This window comes from Melanaphis sacchari, unplaced genomic scaffold (genome assembly GCF_002803265.2).
Source record: "Melanaphis sacchari strain LSU unplaced genomic scaffold, SCAv2.0 Contig73_pilon_pilon, whole genome shotgun sequence".
NCBI classification, from domain to species: domain Eukaryota; kingdom Metazoa; phylum Arthropoda; class Insecta; order Hemiptera; family Aphididae; genus Melanaphis; species Melanaphis sacchari.
Genome location: NW_020271525.1, coordinates 652,184 through 675,760, shown reverse-complemented (window position 1 = coordinate 675,760; position 23,577 = coordinate 652,184). Strand labels below are relative to the sequence as shown.

General features: G+C 25.4%; 1 protein-coding gene across 1 annotated transcript in view; it reads right to left on the bottom strand.

Moving 5' to 3' along the window:
* LOC112600988 (free fatty acid receptor 4-like) overlaps positions 1 to 23,577 on the bottom strand; it is a 48,214-nt gene that overhangs the window by 6,225 nt on the left and 18,412 nt on the right. The window contains exon 3 of the mRNA XM_025348366.1: positions 10,423 to 10,881. Within this exon, the coding sequence (XP_025204151.1) occupies positions 10,423 to 10,881 (459 nt within the window). The remainder of the gene's footprint in view (positions 1 to 10,422; positions 10,882 to 23,577) is intronic.

The window sequence follows — 23,577 nt, the reverse complement described above, 5'->3', positions numbered from 1 at the left end:
TGCATACGTTGGTGGGGTGAACTTTACTATCGTACCGTCACCTTTTACATTTGTTTTTCTAACGTAATATTTCATTATCAATTCAAATTTAACACATTATTAATCACAGTGATACATACTTAGTGACGAATTACATTCAAAATCTTATACTAAGCAGACTAACATACCCCTTTATTAAAAAAAAAAAAAAAAATTGTAATTGTATTTTGTTTTTATTTATAATTTAAATCATGTTTAATAAAATATTTCAATTTTATATTTATTATAATTTAAAAACTAGCTTTTTTTATAGTATTAATACCTATTAATATTTTTCTGAGTACATTTTTTTATATGTTTTCTCATACAGAATGAGAAACAAGAAAAGCGACAAAAAAAAGAAAAAATGTACCATTTTCATAGAACTATTAGAATTTTTTCAATATATCTTTTTTAATGTCTTCGTTTAAAAAAAAAAAAATTAATAAAAAATCTATTAGACATAAATTTTAATTGAATCCATAAAATATAAAATGTAATTACTAAGTTACCTATTTAAATATTTCTTTTTTTTTTTATAATGTAATGTAAATAGATTAATATTCAGTTAATATGCTTATTGTAAATATTTTTATAACTTGTATATTTTTGTAATAAATTAATATTATACATATTTTTTTAAATTTAGTATTTAGTTTGGTACCTAGTGGTGATAACATATGAGCGAATACTTAGAAACCTATACAGTTATAAGTTTATTATACCCATTAAAATGTTTGGTGTGAAAAGATATTTTAAAGTATAAATAGAGGTATGAGACAAACAGAAAATTATTATGCGCATATGGTACATTATAGAACCTTAATATACCTGCATACCTAATCCAACCTAATTATTACAGATGTATTCGAATTAACTCTCACGATTTTTATCAACCATACGACATGTGTACAAATCTAATAAGAAGAAAAATAGCATTTTAAGTAAAAATTATGAATAATAAGTTTATTGTCCTTTCAGATTCGTGTATTATATTATGAACAGTTATGACTTATGACATACGTTGTATGTAATCGTATACCATCTGCTGGGATAATATATGGGCATTATACGTAATCGAGGAAAGAATCGAGCAAGGAATTTTCTGTTTTTCAATAAATAACAAGCAAGTAATTACGGATGAGTACTTTCGTGTTTTTCTACTAACACGGTTTCACAAAATCACTAAACAACTGGATAATTGATATAACAAGTATATATATTTATCTAATACAGATTATTTGTAATCAGTTGATTTATGTTACTATACGTAGGTTCTTATTATCTAGTAATCTTTATTTATGATAAAAAATAGTGACATCGAGGTGCTACAGAAAATGTATATAGATCACATTCATAAAAAAAGCTCGATCATATTGTTTAAAAAAAAATTATTTGTGATTGGTTACTAATAATTATTATATTTTATTCGTATCACGCTTGTATGCTTCATAATACTTTTATTTATTTATGTTTATAAATCATGTAAATGGGAAAAATTCTTTAGTGTGGATGACAATAAAACTTGATATTACAGTATTGATAACTAACATAATATTATAAAAATTAATTAATGAATACGAATACAATTATTAAATAAGATTATCTTAATAAGATAGAATAAATAAAAAAAAATAATTAATTTACAATTGAATTTAATGCTAAATAAAAAAAAATCTGTATATGTGCAGAGGTGTGATCAGAAATTTTCTATGGGTTGTGGGGGACGGAAGTATATTTTTTTTATAGATCCTAAATAGAATAGTATCTATTTAAAATATAGTTGATAATTTATACACATTATATATTATAATATATCTATGTTTATTATATTATACTGTATTACTGTACAAGTATTAAGTATTCACAATTAATATAAATATAAGTAGACTGTGATAGTACCCATTTATTTTATATTTTTATTTTTATTTATTTTAATATTTTCCTATTTTTTACTATTTTGTATTATTATGATTTTAAAATGTTTACTCTTTTGAATGATAATTTACAATGTCGATGAATACATTTTTAATTTAATATTCTGACAGAATATTTTTATAGGAATTAAAATGTATAAATATTAAATTTCGAACGAGTATATGTGTAGTTAACATTGAATTAATTATAAATAAGTATTTAAAATTTTAATTAGTGAAGTGATGTGGCACAGGGTACCCTAGTGTTGGTCTACTATTACGCTATTACTTAAACTTTTAAAATAAATATTAAATTAATTTAAGTTGAATAATTGATTTTGAAACCTTTTCCAAGTCAAATTTAAAATTATGTAAACAGTTGCAGACTTGTAGTTCTTGTACAAATCGCAAAAATAATATAAACAATCATAAATGAAGTGTCTATATTATACAATATTAATATATTGCAATAATCATAATAATTTGCATACAGAAAACTCGGTCGAATGCAGACCCACAACACGAGTTGTCATCTCGACTAGATTAACAGGAAAAAAATCCATATAAAGTCGGTTTCTGTGTATTTACAATATAATTGAAAAAAATATTTACGGGGAATGGCACAATAATCACGATGCGGTTACCACTCTTAACCGCAGTACTACAATTGGGTTTTGGGGGTGTACACGAGTGAAACAGCCACGCGTTGGTAGTATATCTATTCTCCATCACGTGTGGTTAATAATGTATTAATATATTATCATATTGCTTGTTGGTACGATACAAAAGTTATTACTTATTATATTATACACTATATACGAGTATATATCGCGTCCAAAAATAATAATTGTTACACACGCGAATTCATACTTTTGAGCTCCGATAATAATATATTACATGCGTTTATTATGTGATATTGTAATAAACACTGACATAGAATGTACGAAATTTTTAATTTAAAAGTAGACAGCTGCAAGTGTAATGGCGAGTCGTCGCGAGTACAATACCGTTTGTTTCCAGTTGTTGCGCACTGTGTGACGAGTGACAACTGGACGAGAGAGGGAAATGAAATTACTTTTATAAGTTTTATTCATATATTATATTCTCTACATAGTTATCAATTCAGTGTTAATATCAAATGATGGTATGTATAATGCACATATATAATAAGGGGCTCATATATGATTCAAAGAGGTTCGGGACCACAGCCATGCAGCGATTTTGGCAAGTCTACTCGGTACATGGGCTTATAGTCGTATATATTACGAGTTGTCAGTGACTGAGCAACGCAAAAATATACGTACGCAATATTAAACTCGTGAAATAGATGTAATGTGTATATCTAATTAGATATTTATGATTTAAACTAAAAAATAATAATACATGTGTACGCACATATAACAATATAATTGGTGTAATCGGAGTTTTTGTTGAGCATTCACAAGTGAAATTGCAATAATTTTTTTTTTTTTTTATTGTATAGATAATATACCTTATAATATAATTGCAATATCATCTTGAATAATATTATTACATGTACAGTTTAACGCTGTTTCACGCGAAAATATACTATAGAATATAGATAATAAGTAATTTTTTATAAGTAAATTATAAAAAAATCTTATTTTCGTTAATATTCATACCTAATATTTTGCTATCGTAGAACACTTTTAGTCTACTCAAATTTTAACTTTTTTTTTAATATGATATACTTATGTACAATCTGGAGTAATTATTACGTCATGTTATTACTTAATATTTTTCTAACAAAATCTAATTTTAAAGGTTATTTATTCTTTTTCTTGTTTCATCAAATGACTGTTTAAATTTTTAATTTTGCACTCCTTAATAGAATATTATTTTGAAAATGTAACATCTGTATATGTATATAAGTGTATATTAAATATTGAGATGTTATTATTATTATTATTATTTTTTTATAAAAGCTTAAACTTTAAATAAATAGAGTAAGGTAAGCGATATTTTGCGTAATTTTTGATTTTGTAGTTTTCTTATTTATAAACAAAAAAAAAAAAAAAAAAACAAAACGTAAATCAATAAAAATCTTAAATATTTTGTATTCAATAATATTTTCTGTTTTAACCAATAATAAAATAAGGTAAATAAACAATATATTTAAATTGTATGTATCATAAACTTATATTTTTCTAGAAGGGTAAATACTTTTAAAAATAATGAGTGCGCACTGATTAATTTAAAATAAATAAGAATTAATGTAGGTACTTATGATGTATATATTATGTACTTATATAAGAACCTACGTACTTGGGCGCAGTTCCGATGTTTTATTCTTCTAATAATTATTTATTGTAATGTTTATGCGCTAAATCTACTAAAGTAAAATTCGGTCGCTTTATTTCACATAATTTTAAATGCAGTTTAACAGTAAAAATAATAATGATATGGTATGCTGCTGGAGAGCCGGATGTTGTAGGTTGAAGATATAATGTGTCATATTGCAGTGATTAAAAAATGTTAAGTTTATATGTATAATGTATAGTATATAATGTGTATCTACCGGAAATTCATTTAACGTAAAATACACTTACGAATGTAGTTTAAAAGATATTAATGCTTTTAGATATATTTTTACATTTTTTTCAAAAATTTTTATATTGTTTACTATTTTTTTTTTTATTGCAATCATTACTACATAAAAAAATTAAAAAATGCAATTTCAATTCTTTATTTCAAGAATAATACCTTTTTGAATACTTTGATAAATAAAAATCGAATTTTGAATAAGTATAGTTTATGAATTATAAGTACACAGTTAAATTGTAAAGTTTTAACGAGGGGAGTGCAAAGGTACAGAGGTACCTTGCAAAATGTTATTTGTGACGTTTTAGTGTTTTTTGAGTATATTTTTGTTAAATGGTTAAATGGATCACTCTGTATGGGTACAAAGGAGTATTGCTAGAAATAAATTATATACCTACCGCAAATTTGATGTAAGCAACCTCTATCACGTGTAAGTATATGTTTTTTTCTGAAAAATAAGATTTCATTTCGTTTTCCTGTTATTCAATTCGTTCACAGATAGAATAATTACTAAGTGTTATTATTTTACGATCACGTGTGACGTCATGTCACGATGACCTGTGTGGTGCAACGAAACAACTAGTCACCTCAGCACGTTTCCGTCATCGTTACCTATTTACTAGTGTAGGTGAGTCACTATAATAGTGGCGTAATTTGGTTCTGTTTGTTTGGCGGGAGAAGGAGTGATGCTATTTTTTACATGAATATTTACTATACTTTTTTTCGTATGTAATACAAGTACTTCTCAATACAATTATTGTACGCATATTATAGGTATAAATATTATTATAATTATAAAATTACATAATATTTAAATAATACATCGAAAATATAAAGGAATAAAAATTTAATATTTGAGTTACGAACAAAATAGTTTACTGTAACATTTTCGGGAGTTTACCAATTGGTATATAAAATTATTATTTTATGTGACAATTGTATTCTAAATATTTTAGGGTCAATAGACCAATTGCGCTTAAAACAGTTAAAACATTTGAAAAAACTTATTAGTTAGTTATAATTCTATAATTACTTATCATATTATAACATACATCGATTGTTTTGCGAGTATAAATACATGATATAATAAAAATAAATAAATATAGTCAATTATTCAAAATTAAAGTTTTATCAGTTATATAATAATTCATATTTAAGCTTTTTTACAATTCAAACTAATACTAAATAACACAGGATATAAGTATCATCAATGTGTTATCCTATATAGTACAGTATTTATATATTGTGCAACAAAACAATGTTAAGTTTAATAAACATCCAACGATAATGAAAACTTATTTTCGTTTATCACTCGAATTCATACTTGTACGATTAAATATGCGTAATAATAATAATATTTCGTAATATTTCCAATACTGTTTTAAAGTATATTATAACCAGTCACTTAAACCAGTTATCAATTGATCAATAAATTCATTTTTAATTTTTAAGCATTTTTATGTGTAGATTGTTTATATTGATGTTGATGGAATTAGATTGAACAACAATATTTTCATATTTAAAGATAAGAAAATTTAAATACAAGCGTAATTGGTACACCGACTCTAAACAAAAACTTTGTTTTAGGCGCAATTGGTCCATGCCTAAATTTTTGTTTGTATATATAGTATATATACGCATACGATTAAAAAGTAAACATAAATTTTGCGATTCCGTGCAAACAATTGATCGAAATTTGGAAATATATTTTGTTAAAAAAACTGACGACTAATTTTATTTACTGTTTGTATTAAAAAATCTTTTTATATGTTATGTTTTTCACCTTTCTTTTCAAATTAACAAAAATATACGAGTAATTATACGTTAAGTCGAAATAAAATTTTATTTAAAACTATTGTAACTATACGAGTATATCTATAATTAATAATTTGTTTCCGTGAAATAATGTAATATTTATTCACAGTTCTAAGCTACTGTACATTGTACATATTTCGAAAAATATTATTTTATAGTAAGTTATAAGCATTTTTTACACGCTTATAACTCACTTCAGAGTTAAAATATCAAAAAACATATTATATTATTAAAAACAGAATATTTTATTACCTTTTTGTTTAATTATAGGTAAATTCACTCAAATATTTTAACTAATGAAATTAAATAAGAATTGCTGAATGTAAATTTGATATGTTATGCGTTTTTAAGAGAGAGAAAATATTGTGCAGGTGAGACGTCTTTTTAATGTACACTTGACAGTTAAACATTTGGAAAAACATTTAATTTGTTAAATACATTTTATTATTTTTATATAATTCATTTTCTAAAATTAATTTTAAACTAAACTACTAAATAGGTATTATTGAAGCAAAAATAATTGCAGGGGTGTAACTATTTATGTAGTTTGAAATTGCACTGCAGTTGTCTATTTAAACAAAATTATATTAGTTTGTGTACTTTAGCTATTATTTAAGCATACGTTCTACAATAGTTTGGTAATAATTATTTTTTGGTTGATTGTAGTTTGCCATTATAAACAGTCTGATCGTTACAATGTTTACTATCGTCGAAGTCTCTATAATTAATATGCAATACTCTAGTGGGTTAAGGCATTTTTAAATTTATGGATGGAAAGATTACAGCCATTGAAATTTACTTCTATAATGTTTGGGGAACTATAAATTAGCATACAATGTTAAATACCTCAAAAATTATAAGTTCGTATTTTAATTTTAGTACGTTGGAATTATTAAAATATCCAGAAAAATTATTCGCTTAATAATTTACAATTGAAAAGAAATGCCAGATGGTTATTTGTAAAATAGAAACTTGTATTCCACTGGACATTGCTTAAGTAGTACAACATTTTTAACAATTTAAAAATATGGTCTAAAGCATAATATCGAAAACTCCAAATTTCAGATTTTATACCTTATTTTAATATCTGCATTATTAAATATATAAAGGGGGTCAGCATGCTTGATGAATCACGCTGTATATCTAATTTATATTGAGAATGAAATTGTTTAATTATTTTTGGTAAGCTTACTTACTTTTATTATTTTTATTTTCCAATAGGTACTGGTTAAATAAATATAACCTTTATGCTTGACATATTTTTAACGTTATAGTCGTTTTTACTTTTAGTAGTGTATCATAATTTTTGTTTTGCAATAAATTTTTTTTTTTATAATGACAAAAGTTCTAAACTTATAAAGTTATATAGGTAAATAAGTATTCGATATTATGCAAATAAAGTAAGGAAGGTTGTATGTTGTATGTTTAATATAAACTATTAAAATATATATGTTGTGTTATAAGTATATAATACATACATTATAGTTTCAGCGGTTAGGGTGGCAATATGGTTTCTAAAATTATTGGAAATCGCTACTCAAATTGTTTTTGTAAAACATAATTACACGCTATATTTTATATTGAAAACTTAAAGCTGATTTTACTTCATAATTCTGAATTTTCCAATGGTTTTAATTAAAGTTTCAAAGGTAGTATATTTCAAAGAAACGTTAATAACAAAAAAAATGTTTTTGGAATACATTTATCTTTAAGTTAATTTAATATAATCAGTGTTGAGAAATATCTAGATAAATTTATCCAGATAGAATTGGTTTATCTTTTATTTTATCTAGATAACTCTCAACTCATTTACATTTATTTTCATCTAGATAAAATTCTAGTTATCTATGAGTACCTACTACCTATCTAGATAATTTATTTTTATGGAATAAAAAAAAAAAAAAATTAAAATTAAAAATATTATTTTTTTTCAAATGTAAAGTTTTTTGTTCTATCAACGCAGAGATTGACTTATTATTTTCTAAGGAAGTTTATTCAAAAATTAACTTTTTTTTTTTTTTCAAATTTAAGCTTTTTTTATCTAATACATGTACCTATATCACTGAATATTTGTAAAATTAATAAAATTATTTGATATTTATCTAGATAAAATTTAGTGTAATTATCTTTATTTTTATTTAGATAAAAATTAGTACAGTCATCTTTATTTTTATCTAGATAAATTATTAATTATCTATTCCCAACACTGAAATATAGTATAAAATTTCATTATTATAGAAAAATTGCGTGAGTGGAACATAGGACATATTTTGTTTTCACGTTAATATTTCCACCAGAACAGTATTTTAGCAATTATTGGTCAATTGCGTAGTAACTTTTAGGAAATCTATATTTAGCATTTATTTTATGGTCAATCTATATGTAACAAATTTATTACCATGTCTCAAACAATTATATTTATATTTTTAGAATCTTGGAATACAAAATTCTAACACCTTAAACAAGTGAAGTATTAGAGTATTCATGTATACAAATTATACTAAAAGTGAATTAAATAAATAATATTAGATAAATAGTGCTTGAAATAACGCGATATATGGGTGTATACAGGAATAAATAAATGAGAGCTATAATAACACAATCTAAAATACTTATATAGTCGATCAAATAAATAATAATTATAATCAAATATTTAACTATTGAAACACGCCTGTTATTTTTAAACGTTTATTCGTACGAATAAATTATTCAAAGATGTTTTTTTAGGGTTTTCAATTATTAACCGAATATCCCCGGATTGCTATTACTACAGATCTTTATTATGACTGAAATACGTCTGTTTTTTGTACAATTTTCTGTACCGTACAAGTCTAGACGCAATTAATAACAATCAATATGTCGACTGTAATAAAATTTATACAAATTGTATCGTTTGACGAACAGTGTATATATATTGTAATACATTTGTAATGTACCTATATTGTACATGAATACTATTCATTTTCTGACGCTGCTGTATTCCGTTTTAATTCGGTGTCCGTGTGTATTGTTGCAGCGTTCAATTCTGTACACTGTATACTCGTATTATTTATCTAATGGCAATAATTATGGTCTTGGGATTTGAAGTTGCTAGTGAGACGAAATTTTTCGAATGCTATTATTTAGTAGCAGTATAGATTCAACAAAAACCTTCACAGATAGGTTAATGGTACATACAAGATAAATGATTATATTACTTATAATATATAACATTATTCTTTCCACGAAGTGCGATAGATGAGGTAAGCGATTGCCAAAAATATATTGAAAAATGTTTATACATACCCTATTATTTTAAAATATACTCTTCGTCTTTTTTATTGTAATCTCTAAACATATCTATTTTCCACTCAAATTTGACCCTTGAGTTTATTTTTTATATGCATTGTATCATATAGACATAGTATAGGAGTATGCATTTGTAATGAATTAAAATATTCGCATTTTCATAAACGTATAATGTGTATAGTCAATTAATGTAAATCGTGTTGGTCGTTATAATAATCTACGATGAAAACACAATCTAAAAGCTAATGTTTTGATAAATTTAGTTGTAAACACAATAAGGAAAAAAAAACACCGTATGTATCCACACCTACTGGGATAATGAGCTGGGTCAAATGCTGTTATCGATATCATTTACAGTGTAAAGTTTACACTATGCGTAAGAAACACTATATTGTACACTATATTGTTACACTCAAATCGTGCAGAGTAAATCACGTACGATACATTTCACGATGATTTTAATACGATTACATTACGTATATTATGTTTATGCACACGAGCACCGGCGATGCACATGCACACGAGCCACGAAGTCGGCGGCTCACAGCTACGTCGTCTGCCGCGTCGTGTTTCCTCGCGTGGTCGTGTTCCGATTGGCCGTTTCAATCACGGTATCGTTCGCTGACCACGGTCTACCGCGAGTCGGGCCGAGTACAAATGTTTTCCGGTCACGACACGACGCGGACAGACGCGACCGAGCCGCGCGCCCGTCTCGCGACTTCACACAAACCGGCCGAGCTGACCGCGGAACGCTCAGTTGTTATTATTCGTTGCTACCACGATGTACCGCGGTATAACACGATAACCGTACGCGCGTACGTACCTGTGGCGTGGAACCGTTGGTGGGCGGCGACAGGCTGTTCCGGGACGTGGTGTGGACGGCGGCGGCGGACCGGTGCGAGACGGAGTGCTCGATCCGCCGTCGGGTCTTGTTCAGCTTGTGAAATATCCGCTGGTAGTGGTAGACGAACAGCGATAGCGGCAGGACGCAGGACAGCGACACCACGGACACGGTGAACACGATGGACATTCTGAACGTGTCGTTCTTGGGGAACACCAGCGTGCACACGTTCACCGCGGCGCCGTCCCCCATCACGGCCTGCTCGTGGAACCAGAACGGCACTGGCATGAACACCACCAGCGCGATCAGCCACGTGAGCACGGTGAGCACGGTGGCCCGGCGGGGCGTCAGCTGCGAACGGTACGGCGGCACGACGATGCACCGGTGCCGGTCCATGCTGATCAGCGTCAGCGTCCACAGCAGCACGAAACCACAGACAAACTGCAAAAACGACCAACAATTCGGCTTGAAATATTGTCTCGAAACGATCGCGCGCCCATTTTTTTTTAATACACATAATATTATAGTGTTATTATTTAGATATTGGACGGTGCGCGACCGGTACTGTTGTTTTACATTTTTTAAGTTTTTTAATTTTTTAATTTTTTTTAATTTTTATTATCCTCCGGGAGGGCAGGGGCGTTGAATTTTGTTGTCTTGTAGCTATTAACTCAAACAAACCCATATGCCAGTATAATGGCGACTAGTGACAAATCCGGGGGCAGTAAATTTCGTAATGATATAGGTAATAAAGGCTTTGATCCCCGTGAATAATGTTTTTGAATCATGACAAAACAATTATTGACATCGTCATTCAATGTTTAAATAACGTGTAATTATTTCGTCCTGCAGATTTGAACTTCAAATGTCTATAAAATATATAGTTGTGTTAATCTGTTTTTTTATTTTTAGATTTTTGGTTTTAGAATGGATTGATTACTTCTACGAAAGTCTTGTATTGAACATTCAGATATTAAATAAAAAAAAACAATTTTTATGAATTTTTAATTACAAAATAATTTGCAATTTTTTTTTTTTATTTCTATTAATAACGATTTACGAGGAATGGCTTGTATTAAAATTTTAAGCTTTTTGACATATCGAACATTTTTTTATTGACATTTATAGGAAAAAAAAAACTAAAAAAAAATATATCAAAAATTATAACTTAATTAGCGTTAATATAATTTCATTAATAGAATATTATATTTTAAATACTCGGTTAAAATTGTTGTAATATTCGCTTGATAATATTTTATTATTTTGACACTTTGCTTTTACTAATATTGTGTTAAATGAAACTGCACACCGCATCAATTATTGATAACACTGTAATTAAGATTTATGTTATATGAACTGCTTAAAGAACAGCTTGTAATACAAGACGATTCAAAAATTATTATGTTCTTATTTTTTCAACTAGGTAAGAAAAAATATCTTTTTAGAAGGTCTTCCCCAGGATTCAACCTTGGATTTGCCACTGATAGTAACCAATGTTTGTGTCGCTACGACCAGTCTAAAATTGTCGATTGCAGTCACCATAGTTAAACCAGGTACATTCAGTTTCATTGACTCAGTAAAATTATGGTTATGTATGCAGATATACTCGAGGTCACAGTTTCACTAACTAAACCGTACTTTTATATTAAAATATTTGTCGCGTTTCATGACAACAGAAGGCTCTTATTTTCTATGTAATATGCGCGAATGGACGTATATCGATTGCGCCGAAATGACCTTTTTACCTGTAAGAAATCTATCGATTGCACTGCATATCAACTCTGCCAAATTTTTTTACATATTGATTTCGCTGGCTATTAATCCACTGAATATTTGTAAATTATTTACTTTAATAATAGCAAAATGTAAAATGCTTACATTTACATTTATGTTAATATTTTATTACATAAAAGGGGTACAAGTTAGAGGTACATTGTTAGGTACTTTATACTTATGTTATATTTTTTTTATGGATGACAATAAATTATTTTTTTTTAAATGTTTTTATTATAACTTGTACTGTTAATTAAAAAATATACTTTATATGATTAACATAAGCAATTTTTTCTGCGGAATCAATATAGACAAATACCGGACAGAATCGATAGCCGGCGGAATCAATTTATACACAAATATCAGACAGAATCGATATTAAAACGGCGGAATCGATAAAACTCCTGCGTGAATTGGTGTACGTATAGAGATCGGCTATTTGCAGCTAAATAATTAAATTTTATACATAATTCAAACTATATTATACATTAAAATTTAAATTGCAACATGACTCAATAGTAAGTATATACCTATAATATAATTAAAAAGAATTTATATCATAATATTATACAGCATAAGTTCCATTTGGAAATTTTAATTAAATTTTGCAAGGTATTTTAAATTATTGTCATAATACGACTATTAGTTGTCAACTGTACTCGATCTATAACTTTAGATATCTAACGAGGTGGTAAACTATAAGATATTTTAAATTGAACTAGACTATTTTTTCACAAGTCACATTTATTTTTATTGATTTTAAAAATAAATCATAATAATATATGAAGGTAAAATCATACACTTTACTGAATAGGTATAGTATTAAAACATTTTAATTTTAAAAACTTTCAGTTTTTTTTTTTTTTTAAATATTTGTGTATTTTTATAACTTAGAGTAATAATATATTTGCTTATACATCACATATATATTCACGAACAGTTTTTAAATTAATATGTGACATTTGAGTATATTCTATGTACCCTCGATTCATGATTTTCAAATTAATATGTGACATTTGAGTATATTCTATGTACCCTCGATTCGTCTGATAGTCATATATTATACATTTATAATTTATAATCGTTCGCAATCAATTTAATGTGAAATAATAAAACAAATATTCTTAAGGATTTAATAATTCAAAATAATCTATTAAAATACGTATAACATTATCTGCTATATTATACAATATGATGTTTTTAATTTTAATTTCGTATATCACGCAATAAATAATAAAATTATGTGTTATTACTTATTAGATAGAGAACGAATATTTTTAATGTTATTGATATATTATTCCTTTATAACCACAGTTCTTTATTATTTTATTTTACAAGTAAAATCGTACACATGCCTGTTTTATTTTGTCTTAATCTAAATTTTATACCTATTTTTAAAATTAAAATATTTCACATGAATTATTGTACCTATAGTATCATTTGAGTTAGAAGTTTTAAATATAATAGTAAATTATCGGGTAGTAAGACATCAAACGATGGTCAAATAATTATTATTGCTCATATATTTTAAATTTTGATGGTGGTGTAAAATTACTGAAAGGTATATTGATTATAGGTTCGATATCTCAATGTTATACCAATAATTTTAAATTGTAATTGTTATAATAGTTGTATTATTTACCAAAGTTAACATGGGTATGAAATATGCACTAAGTGGAAAGAGTTTTAATTATGTCACATTAATCACTTGATTATAATATTATTCAGATTACTTATCGTTTATTCTACTGATTTTATTTTATTTGGTCTTGAGGATCTGTAACCGGGTAATATTATTACCTTTAAGTTATTAGGTGACTATGTGATTGAAAATATTTGTTTATTTATACTCGAGAAATGAGAATGAGTAATTGCTTCGGAACAGAAAATTGATTCAATATTTTTCCTTCAAATCAACCGATCTGAGACTTGCGAAAACATCCGCTCACAATAATACAATATTGCATTGAAATTGACAGCTGTTTTTATGTATTGTAAAATAATTAATACTTATTGTAGAAGAAGTTGATAAGGTATAAGCACTACAACCTCAGAATCAAAAAGTATTGAATATTGTAATATGTACGTTTTTTTACAAAGTTGTCAGAAAAAATAATTTGAGTGATTTTAGATAAAAAAAAAAAAAAAAAAACGATATCATTTTTATTATATTGTTATTATCTATTATAGTAATATATTGCATTGTATAAGTGTGTGCAGTACTCTAAAAATAATGAATTGGCTTGATAACAATAAATAAATAATAAAAAACACTGTTGGAAATAAGTGTTGTTTTCGGCAATTCTTAAGCTCAGAGAAGTACACGAATTCTATTATGATCGTTATACTACTCGTATAAGTAAGAAAAAACAAGACGATGACAATCAACAATTAGAGCGCGGGATAAGGAAGAGAGAAAGAAGTATATTTTATAAGTAAATTATTGGTAATATAAAAAAAAATTAAAACATATTGGGTCTTAGCCTCAATGTGTATCTCTTACTTTTATTCAGTATTGTCTTATTATTGTAAATTTTATAAGCAATGAAACGACACAACTCATAAATATTAGTACAATAAATATATTAATACTTTATATTAATATTATTATTATAATTATTATAATATTATAATTATAAAAAAATATAAAATATAAAATAACATAGTATAATATAAAATAAAATATTATAATTATTATAATATTATTATATTATTATATTATATAATATTATAATTATAAAAAAATATAAAATATAAAATAACATATTATAATTATTATATTATATTATATTATTATTGTTATATTATTATATTATTATTATTATTATTCTTCTTCTTCTTCTTATTATTATTATTATTTATTTTATATTAATACTTTATATTAATATTATATATTCATATTACCTATATATTATTATTATTATTTTATATTTTTATGCCCTACAATAGCATAATATGATAATTAAACTTATCTCAAGCGTTAAGTATGTGATATAAGTTTATTGCACAGAGAATAGCTACTATGTGTCGATATTTTATAATATACGTGGTGTGCTAAGAGTTTCAATCAATAGGCGAGAGGGATGAGAATAATAAACTTTTAATTTCTTTTAAACTTGTACAAACTTTCGTATATTTTATTTGGTCATTATAAACTTGATAAAACCAAATAATTATTATTAAACAATAAACAAAGTTAAAATGGTGGTAATTATTATGAATCTTACAAAATCATTAGTTATATAGTTATATATAAAGAGTGCATATACGTTTGTTGGTTAATTAGTTCTAAATTTTTCTTTGATTTTTTAGGTTAGGTTAGGATGTGAGTGTTTTTAATATATTAATTAGGTATCTACTATTTTATAATCATATTTATAAAATAATATCAAAGAAAATTTAATTATACTCGTATAAGTAGATTTGAAAACTGTGAAAGTCCTTTATTATTGTACTTGTAATTTGAAGGTACGCCATAATATTTTAGATTTAATAATGAATATTGATTTTAATTAATGAATTAAGTTATGATATATTTTTAGAATACAATATTGTAATAGGTATACACTAAATGTTTTTTTTATATTATAATACAAACTTCGATTATTGACATTATTTAATTATTATGCATTGACGTGGCGTCGTTTAAAATCACAAAAAATGTCGATGCAAACGATTATGTGGTTATAACCACAATGCCCTTCCCCTACACAGCGCACGTCAATAATATTATACGTGGTATTTTTAATTTGTTTGACCAAATTGGTGGGGATTTCAAACGATCTTTTCTAAATCTCCTTCATTTTTGATATACACTAAATGTGAAATACACTGTATAATATATATTATAATTTTATAATACATTTATGTTTATCGAATACATTATATTAGCCAAAATATTTTATTGGTTTCTTTCAGTGATTTTTATTTGAAACATCATGAATAATCATACACAGCAGAGCGTAATAATATAAAATATTAGAGCATACATCATGAAACACTGATTCACTTGAGTCCTGCGATAGAGAAGTGACTAATTCGTCACATTATTATACATTTTGGCGAATTTCTTGGTTTAATAATAACAAATGTGATTTTGTTTAAAAAATGTTACTACGTTTCGTTTATATACATAATCTATATAAAAATATTGTGATATTTAGTTAAAAAAAACTATTTTTAAGTACTTAGGTGTTATTGATATCATACTACCATTGACTAATAATTAATATTTTATTGATTGGGTATTAAAAATAGTGTAACTAAAATAATAATTCTACCCAAGTTTTTTTGTTAGAGAATTCGAGTTACATAAAAAATGTTAAGCAAATTATAAGGAATCATTAAAAAAAGTGTTTTTGTTCAGAATTATTTTTCATAGATATGCAATGATTAATGGTTTAAAATTTAACACATACATTACATTATTACAGTGACATATTCAATAATTAGATGCGCTCAAAATGTATTATACATTTAACAGAAAAACTATCTAGAGTTTTTAGATTAAAATTGTTGTATGATATAAGTATTTAAATTATTTATGATATACGTAGATGCTTATAGATTTAAAGGTTACCAGATAGTCATACATTATATATCAGTTATAACTGTATCAATTATCGATTAATCGTGCAAATAATATTATTATCAAAAATCAAATTAGATAAATTAAAGGGTAAGCTCCTTTAACAAGAGCTGTAAAGAGATCCATTTATTTAATCATAAGTTGAAATCGTTTATCGTTTACAAACATTCATTAATAAATACTATCTAAAATTTTCATAAGTTATTGCTTATTTAAAAAAAATTATTCTTAAAACATTCACAGCAATTTTTAACGACAATAATTAATAGACTTTTAACGGTTGATTGTTAATTTTTTTTCATTGACCTCGAAATTTGGAAGCAAGGATAATGTATAATATTACCTACTTGTTTAACAAAACAATGATAATATCGGATGGTAAGTTTTGAAACTACATTAACGATACAGGTATACAAAATCATAATTATGTAATAATTAGTCTAGACATATTTTACAATTATTAAGATAATAAAATATATTGCTAATTTTCAATCAAGCAAGTTATTTTTGTCAAAGAATTTTAAATATCTATATAATATTATAATTCCATGTTTGATCAAATCGTATTCCTTTTAAAAAGTAAATAGATAATATAGTCATTACAATCAACAAGTAAAATGTATTGCAATTATTTATAAATGTATTATATTGAATTTATGTTGTTTTATATAGATTTTTAATAACGCATACCAATTACATACAACGATATAACTATAAAAGTATTCCGAAATGTATTAAATTGTTCGACCTCGTACATATAGTATGTACACTCGAAATGAGAGCAAGTAAAATACATTTTATGATATAATTGATCATTTTTATTGATTTATATTAACTACGCGAATAGCGTTATTTACATTCGATATTGTATAGTAGTATATTAAATTAAACGTTTACACTTTATAAACTACTCAATAGTTATTTGATTAAATACACGTGTATAGTTTATTATTTATATTATTTGTACTAAGCTTAAATATGTTACAATAATATTAATTCATTATCGTAATTAAGTTTGAATTTGAGTATTGAATTCATAATGACAAAGCTGATTTTTCTTTGCTGGTATATCATAATAATAAATATACATGTATGTGTGTATGTAATATATTTTTACTCGAAAAGTTGGACTGTTTAATTGTATAAGTATTTTTGTGATTCATTTTTCATGTTTGCAGTAACTTTGAAATACGACCAAACCTTAATACTTGAAATCGTAATTATACGCATGTTAGTAGTATGGTAATCATATAATATTATTTCGGAATCGTGTGTTAGTAGGTGGCAAAATGTATATTTAGATATAATAAATTCGTAATCTTCATTGATAAATATATTTATTTTTTCATAAAATATGTATTTTATTGTTAATTTATTTTTTCAACTTGATAATAAATTAATAAAAGTAAAAAAAAGTTACTTTAACTTAAGCATATTATAAGTAATATAATAATGTACATTCACTATGTACTGTAAGAGAGTACTATAATATGCATATAATAATTTGTATACTATCAGCTATACTAGAAACAAATGAGAGTATACGAGTAAGAATATATTATAGGTACAGTCAAAAGTTTCAAAATTCAAATTAATCTATATCTTTTATCATAAATAATAATAATAAATAATATAGAGTGTGCAATGTGAGTGTGGTATAACAATACGTCAATACCACAACTGCAGTGAATGTGTCATGCAATCAGTCCGAATATGATATTATCGCTCAGAAACTATTCCTCATTAGTTTCAAGTTTCGCGATTGTTTTTAAGATGATATTATACACGATCATAGAATTTAAATAAAAGGATCCTATATTATTCTGTAGTGTATGAGCATATATATATATTATAAGAATACAACCCGTTCGTCGTCTTCGTTCAATTTATAATATTACATTGATTTATAGAACACAATATACATAAAATCGCGTCCCACACACGTTTGAAACTCAAATCACGACATAAACAACTTTTCACCCATGGCCAACCGCGCTTTGATTCAAACCAATTTGAGTTATAGATTAGATAACATACATATTTTATATTTCTATGTATAGTTTTAAGTAGATGTTATGCTGCACTATTAGCTATTGCAAGTGTTGTCATGTTATCACGAGAGAGACGGTTTAATTTTTTTAAATACATTTTGGTTTGTTTAAGATTAGATCTAATATAAGGATATTTATATATAAACATGTAAGTAGAAATATAACCACTGATACTATTTTAATTCGGATGAGTTATCACAAGTTAGATAAAACTTTATTTATTTGTTCAATTGAATTATTTTTCAGGTATGAATCCAGTTCTGAATATGCTGGTCACGAATAATGAATTTGATTAAACGTTAGAAAATAAAGAAAGAATTAATAATATATATAAAGGGTGGATTAATCGGTTTTTGAAACTATTCAGACTTCAAAGTATAAAATAAATCATCCTAAAATTATATTATGGTTATTGGGCTGTGATGGAAAAATTTGAATATTAAGTTAGGTACAAGTAAAAGAGTGCAAAATAGTTTCACATAAACTGTACGTAGAAGTGAGTAAAATACAAAAAGCTTCAACAAAATGTATATATACACTATAAATATATCTAATATAAAAACAGTAACTATGAGATCTCGATATATATAAAATTAATTTGATGTGATTGGATCATAATCTTTCTTAGATTTTTTTACTGTGAATTGTTATGTGATATTCACTATATTATATTATTTTTGGTGCTGGATTTTTCGATTTAAAAACTCAATAATATGACTTAAAAAAAAAAATTGTATTTCGCATTTTACTCAGTTATGGTTTTCTTTTTCTAGCATGGTATTGTGCGATAGTGATGTTCATTATACAATATATTTTTATTTTTATTATTAGACATGCATTGTAGTATTAGCAATTTATTATTTTGATAACCAATTCTGTCATAATTTTTTCTTATCATTTTTCATACAGAAATTACGACAAATACACCAATAGCCGAGCCGTTGTTTTTACCCTATGTAGGACATTTATGTTAAAATGTTTTATAGTCCAAAATGTTCCATGTATACGATGTGGGAAATAATTACTGGAGGTCAATTACTGTACGCCCGCCGTGTCAATTAGTCTAGAGAGACTTTATAATAGATTTTAATTTGGCTGCATTAGCCCTATGTGTGCATGTTAAAACGATGTGTACATCATAAGTATACCAGACAATATCAAGCAATATTAAATACGCACACACTATATTGAGCTGATAGTATAGAATACCAAATTTCTACTATAATTGTCTATCATATTACTTTTATACAAGTTTATGATGTATTCTTTTCAACCCCTACTAACCATGTGATCCCGCAGGCGTAAATCATTCTAGAGATAATAATAAATGATCGTGTTAATGAGGACCGTGACGATAACGTTAACGTCACGTTTAGTCGAGATGTTTGTATATACTTGCAGAAGTGTCCCGGACTATCGATGTTCCAAGCGAATTAGGATTCATCATAAACCTATACGAATTAGTCGAACATAGTATCGTTAATTATTTGATTTGGTACAATGACACGTAGTTCTTAAGAATTGTCTACAACAAATATAGGTACCACAGTAATACATGAATAGTCCAGCTTCTTCTGTTTCTTATGTAATAATCTAATTTTCAATAATTATAAATAATTGCTTTTGTTATCCAATGGAACTTAGAGTAACTGCTAAAAGAGTGCTTGGACTATCAACTTCAAAATATATGGATAGGTATGTAAATGTTTTTAGATTTATAAGTACTTTTTTCATGCTAATAACGGTTTATAATTCAATACAAAAACGACAGAATTGTTAATGTAAAATAAAATTAAAAAATGTTATATTATCTGGTGCAAACGAATTGCGTCCCGATAATATCGGACAAATACATTAATTGTGTCCCAATAATATTAAAAAACTATACTAATTGCGTCCCATGTAAATACATTATTTTCTTTAACATTTAATATAGATTTAAGACACATTAACAACATTAATTAAATATTATAAATAAATATTGTATTGTTTAAGGTAGGTTTAAAATATTGTTTTTTATCGTTTCATAATAAATTATGTACATCCCAAATATTGTTTTTGTCGTTAAATATAAAAATAAAAGAATAAAAAAAAAAAAAAATATAAGTTATAATGTGTAAGTTATATTTTATAATGTTATTATAATATTATTTATGGTTCGGAAAAAATTTGAACGATACAGTTTTGGCAAAATGTGATATTTTGTTCACGCCGTATTTAATCATTTCATTTCTTAGCAATTATTGTTTTAAATATATTTCACGTCTTATTTTCTTTATTAGACAACTATTGTAAATTGTTATGCATTTTTGTACGTTTTTAAGTATATCAATAAAATTGTTGATATTTGAACGAGTAGAATAAAACATACCGTTAAATTTTGAATGGAAAGATTCACAGCTATTTGTTTCCGTGTAATTAAACCTAGTAGTTTTTAAATATTATCAGGACGTAATTAGTTAAGTAGTATAGAAAACCCAGGACGTAATTAGTATGTCACAAATCGCAATTTTTATATCAAGGACACAATTCGTATGCAACCATATTATTATATTATACTATAATAAAGAATTTAATTTTTTTTAAGCATGCTCACCGTATATTTATATTTAAATTATGCATAATATATTTAAAATTTTTGGAATTTTGAAGTGTAGCTAATTAATACAATATTTTCGAATACTTAGATTTTTCTAAATCTAAGGACTTAAGGAGTATCTTATGATGATACCAACTTTGGTTTTTCAAATGATATCTTACTGTTTCAAAGACAATTTTAAATTTATTTAGTATTTAGTAAAATATTATTAGTATTATTCTTGGTATTTATAGTAAAATAGCTTAGAAACTTTTCATTTAAGTATTAAAATAGGTCAATATTTTCAGAAAAATTATCTGATTCATAATTTGTATTAAAATTTAAAACACGAAGTTATAATTTGAAAAATCAAAGTTGACATATTTAATTAGGCATTCTTAAAAACTTTAATAAATGCATAGTTCAAACATAAAAAGATAAATAAGTGAATATCACTCGGCTGTACATTTGTTTCCAATGGGTCACATTTATAGGTGTGTTAAATTTGAACTTAATAATATACCATTATATGTACGAAAAACAATTCTGAGCGAAACGGTTTATCAGTCAATATCATCAAGTGATTTGTTTGTTTGATATTATTTGTTTTGATAATTAAAGTCATTTATTTCACTTATAGTATCAATAGTATCATAGTTGGTTAGAATATTTTTTTTTTTGAAAATACTGTATTTATAATATTATTATTATTTAGTTATTATAATAATATATCAGCTTATATACATTTTTAATATTATATTTGTTAAAATACTAATAAAGAACCATGTATTAATTTTTAAATCTTAGGTAATAAAACAAAAATACAACTAGATCCAATTTGATATCTAAAATCACTTTCATTTTTGAAAATCGAAGTATTTTATTGATAATTTGTCGTGTACTTATCCACACAAAAAAAATATGTATATTATAATAAAATTGATACATTCATCGCTCCGCCGTTCAGAATCTAAAATAGGGTGAGTAAGCTTTAAAAAATCACTCTGTATATTATGAGTTATGACAAACCACTATTAATCATCTGTTATTTTTTAGAACGGACATGCAATGTTTTTATTACTATGATGACGTAAAAAAAATATATATAGCTATATTTATATATATATATATATATATATACATAAAAGTCCAACTGACGAAAAATAAAATGTTTAGAATAAATAATTCCTAGCACTGATGACGACACAGTTTTGTCACTGTATAACACAATAACATGTGTCTGTTAATATTCGTATGTTATATGTATATTGTACCATGCGTAAACAGAAATATCATTGTAGCTGATAAAAAAAAAAAAAAAAATTGAAAAATTGTTGGACACGATTACTGGAGTGTATACGTGATACTGCATCACATAGAGATTCGATGCGTTTATATTGACCCTGAAGAATATTTATGTGTGTTTGGAAATAATGTTCGTAAGTTGAATATGTTTAAAATTTAAATTTTAAAGTCTATAATTGTTGCTTATAAAACATAATACTGTATATTCGTGTGTGTGTGTGTGTGTATATAGGTATATATATCAGTTGACATATTAATTTGTCCATTTAAATACTATTTTGTATAGGTATCTATGTATATATAAACAATATAAGTATAGAGATGAATATATTCTAAATGTAGTCTCAAGTGGGAAGATGGCATTAAAGTCCTATCCTTTAGAAGTTCAATTGAGTTAAGATCATTTAGTTTTATTTTCTATACATTTTAAATAATAAAATGTCGTTGAATCAAATAAAAATATTAAAAAAACATATACAGAAATATAAAATAGAACATTTTGTATAACTATAGTACCGTTAATACCAGTGGTGAATGCTGACTCCCATGTATACGAATGCTCATTTATCATAATATATTATAGTTCTATTTAATTTATAATTAATAAATAATACACAAATATGTATTCATTTATAAATAAGACTTTAATTTATTATTTTATGCAATAGCACTTACTTAAATAATACTCTTTTAACTAAAACAAGTTACCTTCATATTTGTTTTTATTTATAAATAAAGTTAATTCTTCTTTCTTTTTCAACGAATTTTTCTATTACTTTATCGTAAAATTCAGGGCTCATTTTTAAATCTTCTAATATTTTATAAAATGTCAAATATATTTA